This window comes from Macrobrachium rosenbergii, chromosome 41, assembly GCF_040412425.1.
Source record: "Macrobrachium rosenbergii isolate ZJJX-2024 chromosome 41, ASM4041242v1, whole genome shotgun sequence".
NCBI classification, from domain to species: domain Eukaryota; kingdom Metazoa; phylum Arthropoda; class Malacostraca; order Decapoda; family Palaemonidae; genus Macrobrachium; species Macrobrachium rosenbergii.
Window position 1 is genome coordinate 37,277,242 of NC_089781.1, and position 16,987 is coordinate 37,294,228.

Sequence of the window (16,987 nt, forward strand, 5' to 3'; positions counted from 1 at the left end):
TAGTGACCTCACACAGTTGGTGTTCCCATAGTTCTTTCAAATGAAATGTCAATGCTTTAATCAGTTAGTTATAGTTCAGTGGAATTCATGTACATCAGACTGATTTTATTTTTAATGTAGAGGGTCATTTAAATTCTTCATACTTATTGCTTCAGTGTTACTTCCTCAAGCTCTAATTCTGCTTGAACATATAATCAAAATTTTCTTATAGTACCATTTTTGTAGAACCTTAACCATATTCATCAACAGTTAGAATCAGATTTTGCGTAAATGTGCCAACTAGAATAACAGAAACTTTTTTTTTTTTTTTCACCAAAAGGTATGTCAAATGCCATGTTTTTAGAAGCTACTACAGTACTTAGTAAGTATATTTCATTATTTTGTTGGGGTTTTCATTACAGCACATAGTGCAATATACAGATGTTATTGATTTTTAGAATTTTTACATAGTTTGAGATCATTTGCCTAGTTGAATTAGTAAGATGCCAAATATGCATGTTGTTAAAGAGTATTAATAAGAACTGGAATATATTTTTATGCAATATGATATCACATCATATCACATAAAAATATGTGATATGATGAAACTATTGGTATTGGTAAAGAAAAAGTGAGATGAATTGTTTCAAGAGAAGCAGAGTATGTAGAACTTGTATTTTTACTGTAGTTTCCTCTGAGACAATAGAAAATGGGAAGCAGCAGCTGGAGCTCACCTTTGTGTGTGACTCCACCAGCCTCTGCTTCCCCCCTTCCCCAGTCCCCACAGTAACCCCCATACTGGTGAAAGTTTCCACCTGACAGCCCACCTCCAGCCAAGATCTTTAGGCAAGACTAGTCACTCCCCTTCCTCCCTCCCTCCTTGTCATGTGGGAAGATCATCCTCCCAAGAGACCCGCTCAGTGGCCAGTGACCTGCTGGAAGCCTCACTGGCTAGTGGTTCTCTGCTCACAAGTGTTACAACTTCTTGCAAGTCACATATGTTGGAACATTCATTACCAACTCAAAGGAGGGAAAACAATTTTTAAACCAATCAAATTTGTCCCTCATGGAAGTGAATTTTTTGTGGTATTTATCTTTTAAGTGATACTACAGTAGTACTGTTCCCAGTTCATGCACCATGTTTATTGTAGAGGTAAGAGGCTTGACTTTAAAAATAATTTGTAGCTGTGTAATAGAAAGTGTACTTTTTCTCATTCTTGAGTTGGGAACCTTTTTTCTTCCTTCACATTTAGTTTTATGAATGTGCAAAGAGTCATACCATAATGTTCATTCCATCCAAGTTCTTGTAGAGTATGAAGCTATGTTTATAGTTAATACCCTTGTATTGTGTTTACTACAGTGGCCCCTAACTCATCAAGCTACTTCACTTGATCAGCTACATTATGCTGTCGGCATTTTGTCTGGATCTTTTTATTATGATAGGTTTTGCTCTTCACTGGATCAGCTGATAGGTTTTGCTCCTCACTTGATCAGCTACATTATGCTGTTGGTATTTTGCTAGGATCTTTTTATTATGATAGGTTTTGCATAAAAGTCTCAAGTTGAATGTAAATGTAAGTTTCAGCTAAGCTTAGGATGTAGATTATGTAGAAATTCAGTTATATACTGGATATCTTGAATGCTATTAAAGTGTAGGCTGTACTATTTTAATTTTTAGATGACCCAGGTGCTGGCTATTGTAGTTGATAATGACATTACGGCACAAGCATATTAAGGATCTCACATTGACTATTTGGTTGCATAATAATAAATTGTAAGGAGATAACTGTGATGCTGAATTGAGTTCAGGTTGATTATTCTTTATGAAGACTTCAGGTGTGGTTTTGAGACTACATGTACAAAATTACATTATTGTTATGAAAATGCATTTTTTTTTTTAATGTAGATGAATTCAAAATAAAGTTGACAGCTGAATGCAACAAGTCATGTCCAGTACTACGCTATGATGGATCATCATATGCTTTATCCATTTCATCTGCACTTTACACTTTGGACAGTACTGTACTTATATCAAACTCAAAAGGTGGAATAAAAGATGGCTTTGATAAAAAAAATTCATGACAAAGTTCACTGCTCTTACTTTCACCAAGAAAATCTGAAGCCTAGTGTCTCTAAATAATATGAAACAAAAAACTGATGAAACCCAGTGAAAATATGTAGTATTTTGTTTTCATTGCTGTAGAGGTGAACTGTTATGCATAGAAATGATAAATGCTTAATTGACAGCTTTTTTTTGTAACTGAAACGATTGATTCATCCTGTTGCTCTCTCCTGTCTTTTACTGTAGTATACAAAAATGTAAGATATTAGGTGACTTGCATATTGTTTCAAGTTTATGTTCTAATCTTAATTGGTAGATTTTGCTGTATCGTATTAATGTACATTACTTTGAGTGGTACAGTATGTGCATTAGATTTTTACTTCTCTACTGTAAGTATTTTAAAACTAACTCAGGTATATTACTAATTTTCTTGATAAAAGGTAAATGGATGCCTATTAGTAATTGTAGACTGTTGAACTTCATCACGGTGGTAATCATTTAGTGTCATATTCTTCGAGATGCTTTAATAGCATAATTATGTAGGTCTATGGGATATATTATTTTATCATGAAGAGATAGTTTTACTGTACTTCTCAAATTTCTTTACTAATAGGCTATGCAGTAAGGATTGTGTCTTTCCTTTATATCAAATGCTGACCAAGCGTTCATCACTTACATATACAGTACTGTAGTGTTTAGCATTATAATTGTCAGACTACTTTACATGTCATCAGATGTTCTGTACATATGTTTTTGTCTCATACATTGTATATTGCAATACACTTCCTGAACACCTGAATTAGCCCTGGTCACTGACCAGCCCAAACTATATCCCCATAATTTTTAATTAACTGTCAGCATTACCAGCGCTACAGGAAAAATCTTGTCAAATGGGTTACCTGAGGTACCATTGACAATGCTGCTGCAAATAGCAGCCGACAGAGGCCAGCATCCCCAATTGTTACGAATTTGCTGTGCTGTGTGGATGTGTCCGGCATCAGGCAAACTTTTGGTCATTTAGCCCGACCCCCATTTAAGGAATTTGGATGTCAGATCACGACTTTGGACTGTTTTCGATGCCTTTTCTTCTGGGTTTACGCTTTTTGAGTGGATTTGGAACTTCTTTCCCGGTTTTGACTTTGGATTGGTACTTTGGACTCGTTATGGATAAGTCAGGCAAGATGTCACCATCTGCTAGCGCCGCTGCTTCTACCTCGTCTACAGCTTCGACGACCGAGCCTTCTACTGCTGGAGATGCTGCCGCTCATCGGTCCTGCAAGCGTAGGATGAGTACCCTCAAAAATGATCGACATTCTGTTTGTATTTTATGTAGGAAGGTTCAGTGTAGTATCAGTCAGAGATGTGAAGAGTGTAGGTCCTGGTCAGTAGGTCAAATGAAGGATTATATGAAACACAGAGAATCCTTAGCCTCAAAGAATAAGCGCAGATCACGACCAACCGTCGGGTTACAATCAGTAGGTAAGGAAGCGTTAGATTCAGAGATATTAAAAAAGTTAGAGGGTAGGTTATCATCCAGTATGTCTAGCCTATTTTCTAGCCTGATGAGCAAGTTAACTGAGAATAGAGATAGTGGTAGTAGTAACCTAGTTGATCTTAATTGTTCTTTTTCAACCCCCTGCCTGTTTCAGAACCAGCCTAATGGGTGGCGGGGGTCATGGAGAACCGCAAGCCTCGAAGGTAGGTTCTGCCATCCCCTCCTGGCGCGGAGCAGGCAGTGTTGGCAGCAGATTTCCCCTTCCCACTCAAGGTGTAAGTTCTGAGGTTGATGTATAGTTAGGTAAGACACAGACGAGTAGGGAAAATAGGTTAGGAAGTGGTTGGGAAGAGAAGTGGAAGGCGCAGTCTTCTTCGGGCTCGGGTTTGGTTGGGGTTTCTAGTGTGACGACTTCGTCTTTGGGACCATCTTCTGTTTTATTTCCTGCTTAGAGTTCTTTACAACAGAAGGTTTCTAAGTCCGTGGTTCGTCGTTCGGATGTGGTTTCGCATATGTCAGGTTCTGAAGCGTTGGAGAATGCTCCTTTGTCTTTGAAGGTTCTTTTTCCTTCGGTGGATGAGTTTGGTTCGTCTTGCAGTGGTAGTAGTTCTGGTGATCAGGTTTTCAATTTGGCTCAGTATAATGCAGAATCATTGAGTTTGTCACAGGGTTATAGATTACTAGTTAGGCAGTGTTTCAATATTGGCTTTTCCAATATTCATGATCACGTGTTGAAGAATTTCCCTCAGTTTCCTAATGATGTCTGTCAAGATTATCACGGGGGAATAGAGATGGTCTAGTTTCTTTCTCTAAAAACTATGGTCTCTTCTGCTGCTTCTGAGTTTTCCTTTTTCCCCAATTTCCTCTAAGTCTTCTTTCAATGTCTTTATACAATCTTCTTTATCGGGTCACTCTTCAGAGGGCTCTTCGGAGTCTCCTCTCGCTCATCCTGTTTTCTTTGCCGTTAACTCAGCAGAGCAAAGAATTTTCATTGGTTCAATCCTGTATTGTTGGAGTTTCAGCAGCTCCCTCTCTCTCTTTGGCGAGGCTGTCTTCTTTAGCACCTGTAGTTTTCTCAGGCTTCTGGTCTAGATGCTTCACAGGCGGTTGCCAAGTTTTCTGCAACTCCGTATTTTCACCTTTTACTGGGTTTAAAACGTAATGTGTCCACCGCGGTTCTTGCGGATGCTACGGCATTTGGCATTTTGTCTGCGTCATTGTTGGGTGTATCAGTACCGATGGTGTCCTCAGCTTCTCCTTTTCACTAGAGAAGCTGATAATTTTCCTTCTTCGGTCCCCATTGGTTCCGCAGCTTGTAGCTTGTCCTGAGAAACCTTTGGGTACTGGACCAGTTGGTATGCTCTCCACCTGTCCAACATCGGCAGTAGGTGCTCCAGTGGTTACTCCAAGTGCATCAAAGCCACATAGAAGGTTGAGACTTCTACCGATCTGGCGTCCTTCGGCCGGGTCCTGATGACCCTACCCAGGCTGCTGGATCGTGCACTGTATATCCATGAGATTGCTTCTCGTCCTCCGACATGTCCTCCCCAAGTAAGGGTTGGGCTCGGTTGGACTCTTGCCCTCTTAAGAGCTTGAGAGGAAGGGGCCTTCATCCTCTTCCTCTAGATGTTTTGTGCTCTTCCTGAAGTTTTGAGGATGTTCCTCATCGGAAGAAGTTTTAGTTTGTGCAGCGGATGATGAAGTGCTGCTCGACCCCCAGTCGCTAAGGCAAGGCTGTTGCTTATTCACGGTGAGAGAAAGAAGACGACGTCCCTTCTCCTCTCCTTCTCGCAGGTTCAGCCCTTCTCCCGAGAGAGCTGTTTCTCCAGCACGTCAGATTTTGTTGGGCTTGCAACAGCAGCTGGATACTCTCATGGACCGTAGAAAGGACAGGCCTCGTCGTAAGGATCTGCACCTTCGTCTCCTGCTTCGTCATCTTCGTCTGCTAGATCGCATGAAGCTTCTCGTCTTTCACCTAAAGAAGGTATAAAGAAGCTTCCTTCTCGTCTTCCCCGTTTTGAAGAGTTGGACGTTTCTCTCGATACGCGCCAAGAGCGCGTGTCTCGCGCTTCACGCGCTCCTCACGCTTCTCACGCTTCTGCCGTGCGCCTGCATGGCAGGTCTCGTGCTCCCAGCCAGGGCGGCCGCGGCATACAACGTGAAGCTCTTTCGATATTCAGCCTTGAAGCTGCGCTCCCGCCAGGGCGCTCCTCGCTGCGCCTCGCGTTATCTTCACGCCCTTCTTTCGTTGACTCCACGCCTGCGAGTGCTTCTTGATGCTCAACTGCCCAGACTACCAGCCGTTCTTCGAAGTTAGTACGACTTCTTCTAAATACGACGGGTCCGCTTCTAGTATCGTAGTGGGTCTCCTTCCTCCTCAGCTCTCTTGACCACTCCAGCGGAGAAGAAGAACCCCTTCCGTCAGAGCCTTCGGACGAAGAGAAACAAGCTTCTTCTTCTACTGATTATCAAACTCTGACTGTTTTGTTTAAGGATCTTTTTCCTGATACTTTTCAAGCTTCAGCTCCTCGCTCTCCCCCTTCACAGTTGGCTTCGTCTCAAGCGAGAAGAACTCCTGGTTTTCTTAAGATGAAGAAGTCCTTCTCAAGAGGGCATTCAAGAAGGTTCAGGACTGGATGACTCGCGGAAAAAACCAAGGAAAGTCTTCTTCCTTTGCCTCCCTTCGTTTGTCCGACAAAGCAGGCATGTGTTGTATGAGACAGGTGAAGATATTGGCAGCAGTTCCTCGACTACTCGAGAACTGCGAGTCTGTTGGCGCTCAGAAGAGTCTCATTTGTCCTCCTCTAAGGTTTCTTCTTGGACTCTTCACGAATAGACCACCATCTTAAAGGACTCTTCAGGACTGTGGAGATCTTTTAACTTCTTGGACTGGTGTCTGGGAGTTTTACACACCAAGGCTACTAGCCCGAGTTCCATTAGTCTGGGGGAGCTGTCCAGTGTACTGCGGTGCATGGACAGGGCCGTCAGGGATGGCTCTGAAGAACTTGCTTCGCAGTTTTCGTCGGCCCTTTTAAAGAAGAGGGCATTGTTTTGCTCTTTCTCGTGAAGTCGGTTTCCCCTACTCAGAAGAAACTACAGTTCGCTCCTTTACTCAAGCCATCTCTTTCCCAGACCTTGGTTGAATGTGCTGCCAGCCTTCAAGAGAAAGCGACTCAAGACCTTCTTTCCAGGTCTTCTAAGGCGCCCTTCCCAGCTCCATCTGCGTCTTCTTCTTTTCACAACAGGCTAAGAAGAAGCAGCCCTTCGTGGAGGAGCTTCCATGGGGGCTTCCGGGAAACCGGCGCCTCGAGGAGAGAGGTTTCCTTAGAGGTAAAGTCGCCTCCAAGAGAGGTGGCAAGTGACTCCTTCACCTCCAGACACCAGTAGGAGCCAGGCTTCTTCATTTGCCCAAGCCTGGAGAGAGGGGCAGGCAGCTTGAAGTCCCTTCAAGTAGTAGAGAGGCTACCTAATTCCTTTTCTGACTCTTCCTCCTTTAATCTCACCAGAGATCTGTCTCCACATTACCATCCGCAAGCAGAAAATTCTGTTCAAACTTCGAACAGATGATCGAGAAAGCAGTGGAGCAGGTCTTAGACACAAAATCCCCGGGATTTTACAACAGACTGTTTCTAGTCCCAAAACATTCAGGAGGCTGGAGGCCCGTCTTGGACGTCAGCAGGCTGAACGACTTTGTCCTGAAGGACAAGTTCAAGATGGAGATGTCTCCAGTCAATATTAGAGCCGCCGTTCGAGGATTGGATGGTATCGTTGGATCTCAGATGCCCCAACTTCCACGTTCCCTATTCATCGCGTTAGATGAAGTATCTCGGTTTTGTCTTGCAGGGCTAGGACTTAACAGTTCAGAGCTCTCTGCTTTGGACTCAGCACAGCCCGGTGTTTCGTTTCTTATGAAGAGCGTAGCGATGTGATTGCCTCTCGTCAGGATCTCTTTGCCTGGGCGACTGGTTGATTAGGTGTGTGCGTCAAAACAAGGTGTCTGGAGGACCTTCCAGGTAACTCTGGAACTGCGTGAAGTCCTGGGACTTCTAGTCCATCTTAGCGGAGAAAAAGTCGCAGCTGATCCTCACAGTCCATTGTTTATCTGGGATTCAGATGAATTCTCACGGCTTTCTAGCGTCTCCGTCACAAACGGCGGTTTTCAATGTTCACGAGAAAAAGTCTTGGTCTTCTTGGAGAGGAAACATGCTCAGTAAGGAATGGATGAGTCTGCAGGGACCATTTTCTCGCTGGAGAAGTTTGTTTCTCTGGGAAGACTGCATCTTGAGCCTCTTCAGTTCTTTCTATTGGAGAACTGGCGAAACAAAGGAAGACTGGAAGAGGAATTGAGAATCTTCCTTCCATCAGAAGTGCCTGTGAAGTGGTGGAGTCGATCCTGCGAGTTGGGAAGGATCTCCCTCAAGCTTCTGAGCCCCGACCTAGTGTTTTCCGACGCATCATCTTAGCGGGTTGGGGGGACAACACTGGGGGAAAAAGTGTCAGGAACCTGGAAAGGGGAACAGGTGTCCTGGCACATCAACATCAAAGAGTTGGCGCGTCTTCTTAGCTCTCCAATTCTTGAGGTCCAGATTTCAGTCGTGTTGTTCAAGTGAACTCCGGACAACACTCTGGCGTTAAGCTTACCTCAAGCTCAAAATGGAACACACTCTGGTTCCTGTTGGCCTTGCAAGAGAGATTCTCCTTTGAGCTCATGCTATGTATTTCAATCCTCACAAGATTTGTTGCAGGGAATTCGAATGTTCGAGCAGGCCTGCTCAATCGCGCCATCAACTTCTGCGGCGGAATGGACTCATCAGGAGGTTTGCCAAGATCTCTGGAAACTTTGGGTCGCCCTCTCGTGAGATCTCTTACGCAACCTCAGGAAACGTGAGCTCCCCCTCTACTGCTCCCCTGTACTCGACCCGGGGGCAGTGGCGATAGACGCTCTTCTCTGGGATTGGACGGGGATGGACGTATATGCCTTTCCCCCGTTCAAGATTCTGGGAGAAGTGATTCGCAAGTTCTCGGCCTCACAAAGGGTGGGATGACTCTCATCGCCCCGTTTGCCTTGAACCACTGGTTCTGGAATTCTCGTCTGGTTATTAGGCGTTCCGAGGACCCTACCTATCAAAACGAATCTGCTCAGACAACTGCCTCATGAGATATCATCAAAACCTCCCCGCTCTGAACCTGACTGCATTCAGACTATCGAAAAATTGGTCAGAGCGAGGGGGTTTTCTGGCCGAGTGGCACGGGCCATCGCTAGAGCCAGAAGAGCTTCCTCTATCAGAGTTTATCAAGCGAAGTGGGCAACCTTCAGGGGTTGGTGCAGAAAGAAGGGATTTTCCTCTTCCTCGACCACTGTGAGCCAGATCGCTGATTTCCTCCTTTATTTGAAAAACTCAAGTTATGATTCCGACAATCAAAGGTTATCGGAGCATGCTTTCTTCTGTTTTTCAGACACAGAGGTCTGGATTTGTCTGACAATAAGGACCTCCCACGACCTCTTGAGGTCTTTGGGTAATCCTAGGTTCTCGGCCCAATTCCTCCTGTAAATTTGGGCGTTGTGCTCAGAGATTTTAATGTCCAGTCCTTTTGAGCCTCTCAATCTGCATCTTTTAGGGATGTTACTAGGAAAGCCCGGTCTTCCTCCTGCTCTGGCGGCGAAGAGTGGCGAGTTCAAGCTATCCCGCCGTCATGTGGGCTTCAAAGGGACACAATGCCGTCTGCTCTTTAACCCTCGTTCTTGGCTAGAGCGAAAAGCCTTCAATCATGGCCTAGATTTTTTGAAATTAAAGGTTTGGCCGGACCTTGTGGACAGGAACCTGAGAGAGTTCTATGTCCTGTTAGAGCTCTCAAGTATTACCTTAAAAGAACTCAGGACATTCGTGGTCCCTCGGATAACTTATGGTGTTCTGTGAGACAGCCAGTTAATCCCATGTCGAAGAATGCACTGGCATTCTTCATTAGGAATGTCATCAAGGAGGCACATTCTTGTTGTGACGACTCCAACTTCAAGTTGTTGAGAGTCAATGCCCACGAGGTGAGGGCGGTCGCTACCTCCATGGCGTTCCAGAAAAATATGGCACTCAGTGACATTCTCAGTGCCACATTTTGGCGAAGCGATTCGGTGTTTGCCTCACACTACTTGAGAGATGTTAAGGTAGCATACGAAAATTGCTTTTCGCTGGGACCATACATTGCTGCTTCAACAACCTTGGGGTCAGGGTGTAGCTCTGCTCCTATCCTTTAATCCTGCTTAGGAAGGGATTTTTAATTGTGTTTTTATGGTTGTTGGTTCGATTGAAGGAGTCAGTCTTCCCAATCCATTGCAGACAGCTAATGTCTTAGTGTTGGTTAGGTGGTGGTATGCTCTTTTGTCCTTGTTGTATGGTCTATGATCTAGTCACATTGTGGTCACGCCCCGTTGACAGATCATCTAGCAGTAAAGCCAGCTTTATAGGTCACTACCTGCTGGGGTCTCTAAAGCAGAAGCAGACTAGAGGGTGGCAGTAACCACGCGATCCCAGCTATGCTATCAGGTAAAGAACCAAAATAATTTTACCTTTGATTGTTTCCCTAATTCTTGGCTGTCTCTACCCCTCCAAGGTGAGTATTCAGCTATATATATATCTGACAGTAAGTCTCTTGAACAAAATGATATTTAATGATAAAATAAGTTTGTTCATACTTACCTAAACAGATATATATATTCTTGTGCCCTCCCTCCTCCCCTCAGGAGACAGTAGGCGTTAGAAAATCTGAATAGAAAATGAATGGTTCTGATGCCCACGCCTGCGCAGCGTAGGAGATGTGTACTAACCACCTAATCGGCCACTGCGTGTGCCACTTGAATTTTTGAAATTCTGTGGACCGGAGTTACAGCTATATATATATCTGCCAGGTAAGTATGAACAAACTTTATTTTATCATTAGAATATCATTTTTAGATACTGTACTGTATATTGGAATGGCTGCTTTTGTGAAAGAAGAGGAGTAAGAAGTAAATTTTTGTTGGGTGCCTTCCCATGTTGGGGTGGTTGGGAACTAAAGCTGACTAACTTCGCAAAATCAGCAGTCAGCTCCCAAGAACCCAGAAGATGCCTAGTGCAGTATCGGGTTTATATCCTCAGTAGGTCAAGAAAATTAAAAATTGACAAACCCAATGGGGAAAATATTGCAACAAATCAGCAAATACTACAGTGTTTCCTTGGTCATATCTGTACATGCCAAGGAGACAAAGAAACTGATGTTATGCAGATTGAGGATGGGGCGTACAAAGGACTGCTGTGGATTCTTGATATCCAGTGAAAATCTTTAATTTTGCAATGTCTGTATTTGTCCCTGTGACTGTAAGACATTTGTTGGTCGAGTGTCCCAGCCTTGGGAATTTGAGATGTAGGTTCCTGTCCTGGGGCTGTGACAGAGAAGGTAATTTTATTCTGGCTACAATCCTCTCCAAGGATTGTAATATAGGGCAGTTATACGGTATAGCTTTATGTGGGAGGTGGGCCTCCTCAACAAAATTTAAATTATACATATAAAGTATATGTAAGCATTGATAATAAGATTATGTACATATTTTTTATGTTATATTTATTTTTTTAAACTTATTTATTTTAGTTTTATATTTAAATTTATTACAGTGTCAGTAACCTAGATGTTGCGACGCCAGTTTCAATAGATATAATCATTCGAAGGGGAAAAATGCTCCAGAGGTTTTGAGCACAAGTCAACTGGGGCGAGGAAGCGCGGCGGACACCGTCATCTTTTTCCAAAAGGCCCGGTTTAAGTTGGACCTGCAGTAGTGGCTGTCCAAACTAACTGTCGTAGGAAGTTCCTTCATCCTCTGAGACTAGTGTTAGACTTCTTCTCAGTGCCTTGAGCTAGGTTGGGGAGCCGTTTAGGAACCGGGAAGTTTCAGGGCGTGTCCATGGAAGAAAGGAGCCATCACATTTATGCCAGAGAGTTAAAAGCGATTCACTTAGGGCGTCAGTGCTTCTCAACCCTAGTTCACTCCTAGACTGTGGTAATCCATGTAGATGACCACAGTCCTATCGTTTTTTACATTAACAAGAAGTCTCTCTTTCATTTTCTCCCCGGCAGACAGCTAGAGAACTTCTACTGTGGACAATCAAAATTGAGTTTTCTAGTCTCTCAATTTATTCAGGCCAACTAATAAGTTCTGGCGGACGAACTGAACCATCAGAAGCTTGTTCTTACTACCAAGTGGACCTTGAATCCCCTGGTCTGTCTGGATCTGGAATCTTTGGGGCAGGCCGACTAGCAGGGCGGCAGACTTCATGCTGCAAGTTCAGTCCGCCTTTGGACCCCTAAGTCTTTTCCGCCCTTCATCATAGTCAAGGAAGTGCTGAACAAGTTTCAGGCTCATCGCAACGTTATGATGACCCTCACAGCCCCATTCTGATCTATGAAATAATGATTTCCGAACCTGCCACGGTTGTTGGTGGACTCTCCATGACTCCTTCCCCAATCTGTGTCTACTCAGACGACCTCACTTCAAGAGATACCACCAAGGGTGGCTTGCTCTTGTCCGGACAGGCCTCAGACTGTCCAGTAGCTTGTCAGAACGAAGGGTTTTTTTTTTCTTAGACGTACTGTAGGGACTATTGCAATGCAGACGTCAATCAGCTCAGTGGTCTGGTAAAACTAAGGTATACTTTCTTTTAGACGTCAATCTTCTAGCTTCGTCTACCAGAACAAGTGAGCGATTTTCCATAGCTGGTGTCTCTACTCTACGTTCCTCCTTGTGAGACATATGTGACCTGAATTACAGATTGCCTCTTGTATCTGAGATCTAGAATATCTCTTATTCCTCCATTAAGGGGTCAGGCTACATTTAACTCATTTTTTAAGAAACTTCATTAAATCCTTTGACTTGTCCAAGCAAGGAAGGAAATCCAGTCTCATGGAACCTGGACGTAGTATTAGAAAGGACCTTACCCGGAAGGCTATCTTCTTGGTGACCTTGGCTTCTGCTAAAACGTTTCAGTGAGATCCAAGCCATTGTTCTAGAGCAAGTCTTTTTCACAAGGAGACATGGTTTGCTCGTTTACCCTTGGATTTTAGCCTAGAACAAGGACCTGTCCAAGACCTGGATCCGTTCTTTCTCCCTTAGGAGCATAACGGTCAACCTTGGTTCTGAGGAAGAATAGAGAGCCCTCTGTCGAGTTGGAGTTTTCAGGTATTACCTGAGCAGGACCGGAAGAGCGGAGGGCCATCCATAACCTATAGTGCTCTGGGAAGGACCCATTTAGACCTCTGATTAAGAATGCATTGTCCTTCATCCTAAATGGATGTTATTTCTGAGACACCTCTCAAATTCAGGAGAGCATCTCTCCTACTTTAAGTGGAAGCTAAGGATGTCAGAGCAGCTTCTATCTCATTAGCTTGCAGGCACAATATGCCCCTTACTTCCATTCTGCAGTCAACCTACTTGAAGTGTAATCGAACTTCGCTTCTCACCATTTTCAATGAAAGTTAAAAAATGTTAAAATTTTGCAATACCTTGGGACCATTATTAGTAACTGGCATGGTATCGCGGGAGGAGGCATAGGATTTTCTCTTACCATCCCTTCACCTTAGTAAGGTGTCAGGTTTTGGGGAGCCAGGGGGTGGGGTACAATGCACCTGGAGCACCCACCACTCTCAGTGGATGGGTTGTGGTTTTATTTCAGTGTAGGTGACAGTATTGTCTGGTTGTTTTTTTTTTATTGGTACTGCACCCGGGGCAAGGCACCTATTGATGCTTTGCTAGCCATCGGAATACTCCGCTGCAAAGCTCCCACTTAAGTAGAGGCACTCCACGGCTATACCGCCACGCCACTACAGGTTAAGATGAGCACCAACCAGAGGCAGTATTAACCTGCAATAGCTCTCTTACCTGATAAGGAAATGACAGGCATTGTTTTCAATGCCAGCAACTTTTCTATTTCAAATTCATTACATGACTTAATGTTTTGGAGTAGAATATGCATGTATCCCACTTTTCAATGTGGAATCAGCTATGCTAATTATTTGGTATGTACTTATATAAAAATGACATTTTTATAATAAATTAAAGTTTTATATATACTTACCAAGTAATTACAAAATCAGACCCAACCTCCTCCCCTCTGATGAACATAAGGCACAAACAGAATGAGTTTGTCTGCTGTCATTCCTAGTATTCCTGTTAGTGGGCGGGACTGGTCACCTACACTAAACAATCAAAGTGTTACCGTGAATTTTGAGTTTAAGCTGCCGCACTAGTTAGGAACTATAGCTATGTAATTACTTGGTAAGTACTGTATATATAAAACTTTATTTTATTATAAAAATGTTATTTTAATGTTCATGAGGAACTGTGATTTGATTAATAAAATATAAAAATAATTAGATACAGGTAATAAAAATACAAAAACCCTTAGGGCATTTAAAGAATTTTAAAACAAAATTTTAAAATGTTGCGTAACTTATTCTGAGTTTTAATACAGTACACCTTTTTATTGTGTATATATGGAAACATGAGCAAATGTATTTATTGTGTGAGTGTGTTCCAGTCTGAGAGCATGTGCAGTTTTTAATTTCATTTTCATTCATTCGTCACCATACTGAATGGCCTATTTGGTCCCAGTGCATGGTCTCTGGCTTAGACCTGGTATTTCTTGCAATTCCTTTGGGCCAGCCCTATGAGAGCTGTTAGTCAAATCAGTGGTCTGGTTAAACTATTATGATAATAATAATAATAATAATAATAATAGCCTGTCTTGGATACTTAAACGCATGATGATTGTTCAGTATGTGTTGGATACTTAAACAATGATTATTTACATGTTTTATTATTTTTGTGTTAAGGTTTGTACAACCATTATGTCCTGATTCATGGAGAATGCTAGTTCGTCTTTACAGCAAGACTTGGATTTGCTTATTAATGAAACATCTTCAGTCATGAATTTTCTGATTTTTGCTTTGGTTATGGAGAGTCCGGTACTTTCCAGAGGATCACTTGTTGTCTGTTCTGTCATTCTACTCCCTTTGTTTTTGGTTTTCAGACTGCTAAAGAAATGGGAGGATGTCTGGAATCTTTTCTTTGAATTTATCCTGCAAAATTTACTTTGACTGTACTTTTCTTCTGTAGAAGAGATGATGGTCTTTGGCGCATTCTTTGGGTCAAAACTCTTAAGAGAAGCTTTATAGTTTAATGGCAAGAATTCATGACTAACCTTCGACAAGACTTTTGGGAGGTTCAATTTGGTTCTCTTCTTGAGTTCACTGGAATCTTCCAGGAATATCCAACATAGGCTGATGTTTGTTCCCTCTTTGCCCCGTGATATGATGAGACATTGACAGAGGATGCTGGTGGAGAGATGGAAGTGTTGCAATGATTATAATGTGCTGGCATCCTTCTCCAGGGACGAGCTTGTCCCCAGCTGTCTTCTTGTTTTCCCAAAGGACTCTTTCCTAACTCTGCCTGGTTCTGACTGGTTTTTGGGAGGTGTTTTGAAAGTAGGGCAGCCTTTGCACTCGTTTTAAAAGTGCTCCGGTGGTGATTGTCGCACATGTACACATCTCTTCCTCTTTGGTTTAAGGACCTCTGCACCAGCTGATGCTTTTGTCTTGCAGTTTCTGGATTGTTATTGGCATTTGTCAAGCTGGTTTTAGGGCAGATTGGGAATTCTTCTCTCTTGGGTTCCTGGCTTTAACTCAAATCCTCAGTTACTTAGGTTGTTGCCTTCCAGACCTTCATTGTTGGAGTACGGAATTCCTTTCCCCTAACCTTTCCATCCTCTGTGTTTTCCCTGACCTGTGTGTCGCTAAGACAGAGAGGGAAGGGGGGTCTCCTCTTGGGGGATTCTTGAGGGTGGTCCTTCTGGGTGGTTTTTCATCTGCTGAAGGAGCACCAGTCTTTCTCCCTTCAGAGGTTAAGGACAAGAAGTCTTTTCAGGAAGGATTGAAGCATTGATGGCTTTTTTGTATTGCCTCTCATCTTTGAAGCAGTGGCTGCTTGGAGTGCAGAGTCTCTGTCAATAACAGCTCAGTAAGCACCTTTGATTTACAACAGTGTCTGTATCATGGCAAATGAAGTACATAATGCTCTTGCCAACAGAACCATGAGCTGCAGCTTCTCAAGATCATTGGAAAAGGAATTGATACCTAGAACTAGAAGGACTGACACCTAGCACTAAAAGTACTGATGCCTAGCACAAAAAGTACTAAACTTAATCTCATATAGGACCTGACACCCACTTGAGTATCAGTAGACATGTATAAAGTATTTGCAGAGTTGTTTCCACATATTAATGTTAATTGTGGGTGAATATTTTTGTCAGTCTCAGTGGACCTCTTCCTTAGTATCCATCTGCTCTCCAGTGCCTTTCTTCTCTGACTCTGGGCCAGCACCCTTCAAGTAAGCCTTCAGAAATCTGGCAATTTATATGTAATCTATAATATCAAAATTTTATTGTTTTGATTAGGTTGAATTGATCAACAGTAATGTACAGATCAAAAATTACTACTTTACTTAATAATTCAGTGTAATATCTTTTTCAGGGGCAGAGTAACATAAAGTTTCTGAATGCTGTCAGGATGCGTATTATGCAATTTCGTCGCGTTCGCCTTCTGAAGGTGACATTAGGAATAGTTGGAGTATTAGTAGTTTTATTCTTCTTGGCATCAAACTCTCCTAATGCTCCATCATCTCTCAGATCAGCTGGTGCTTTTATGGTGAGTAATCTTAGAGTATAGTTAATGATGTCTGGTTTTTAGTTTACCAAAGCTTGCATACTCTCATGATCCTCGTTAAGACTATCTTTTGTCTGTGGCAAAGGAGTTATTGATATGATGTGAAATAACTATTTTATAGGAAAGGAAATCCCAAGAACTTGTGAGACTGACTTTTAAAGAAGTTTGGTTATCACTTTCCTAGTTTGGTAATGATTCTTGTTTTATCTGTTAAGTTCTGAAATATCAATATCTTACAGCTAACAGTATTACTTCCCAACTCTTTATATAGGCCAGGGAAACTCACAGTGCACTGGCTTGAAACCACATCTTCTGTAAAGACTGTAACTCATTTTCAATGCAATGCATTCAATAATTACAAGCCCTATTTACTTTTCTATATTTATTGCTTTTACTTTCTAATAAAAGCTGTCATAGTGTTGAAGTGTTGATTAAAAAATCAAAATACCCCTTATACATATTTTTTTTTAAATGAACCGTACCTCTCTTATTATATAGTTTTTACTTCTGCACCAGCGTTAATTCTACAAATTGAAAAAAAAAAAAAAACCCACAGCACTCTGGTCTTCTATGAATATCTGTTTTCTATCCATCTACTTCCCCCACCCCCCACAAGGGGACCAATAGGTACAAGCACTCGTAGCTGGTCAGTCTACTTCTGTCGCTGGTTTCGGTAGGAGTTCAGCAGATACACTCGGGTTCGGGTTTTC

The 16,987-nt window shown here is 42.6% G+C and overlaps 1 protein-coding gene across 6 annotated transcripts in view; it reads left to right on the plus strand.

Moving 5' to 3' along the window:
- The window catches only part of Pgant7 (N-acetylgalactosaminyltransferase 7), a 184,764-nt gene that overhangs the window by 12,803 nt on the left and 154,974 nt on the right, over window positions 1-16,987 (plus strand). For 4 of the 6 annotated variants that reach the window (XM_067084256.1, XM_067084254.1, XM_067084257.1 and 1 more), the window contains exon 2: window positions 16,086-16,259. In XM_067084256.1, the coding sequence (XP_066940357.1) occupies window positions 16,122-16,259 (138 nt within the window). In that variant the 5' untranslated portion in view covers window positions 16,086-16,121. Of the gene's footprint in view, window positions 1-690; window positions 1,133-16,085; window positions 16,260-16,987 lie in introns of those variants that run through there. The other 2 variants (XM_067084253.1, XM_067084252.1) reach the window with 2 other exon arrangements.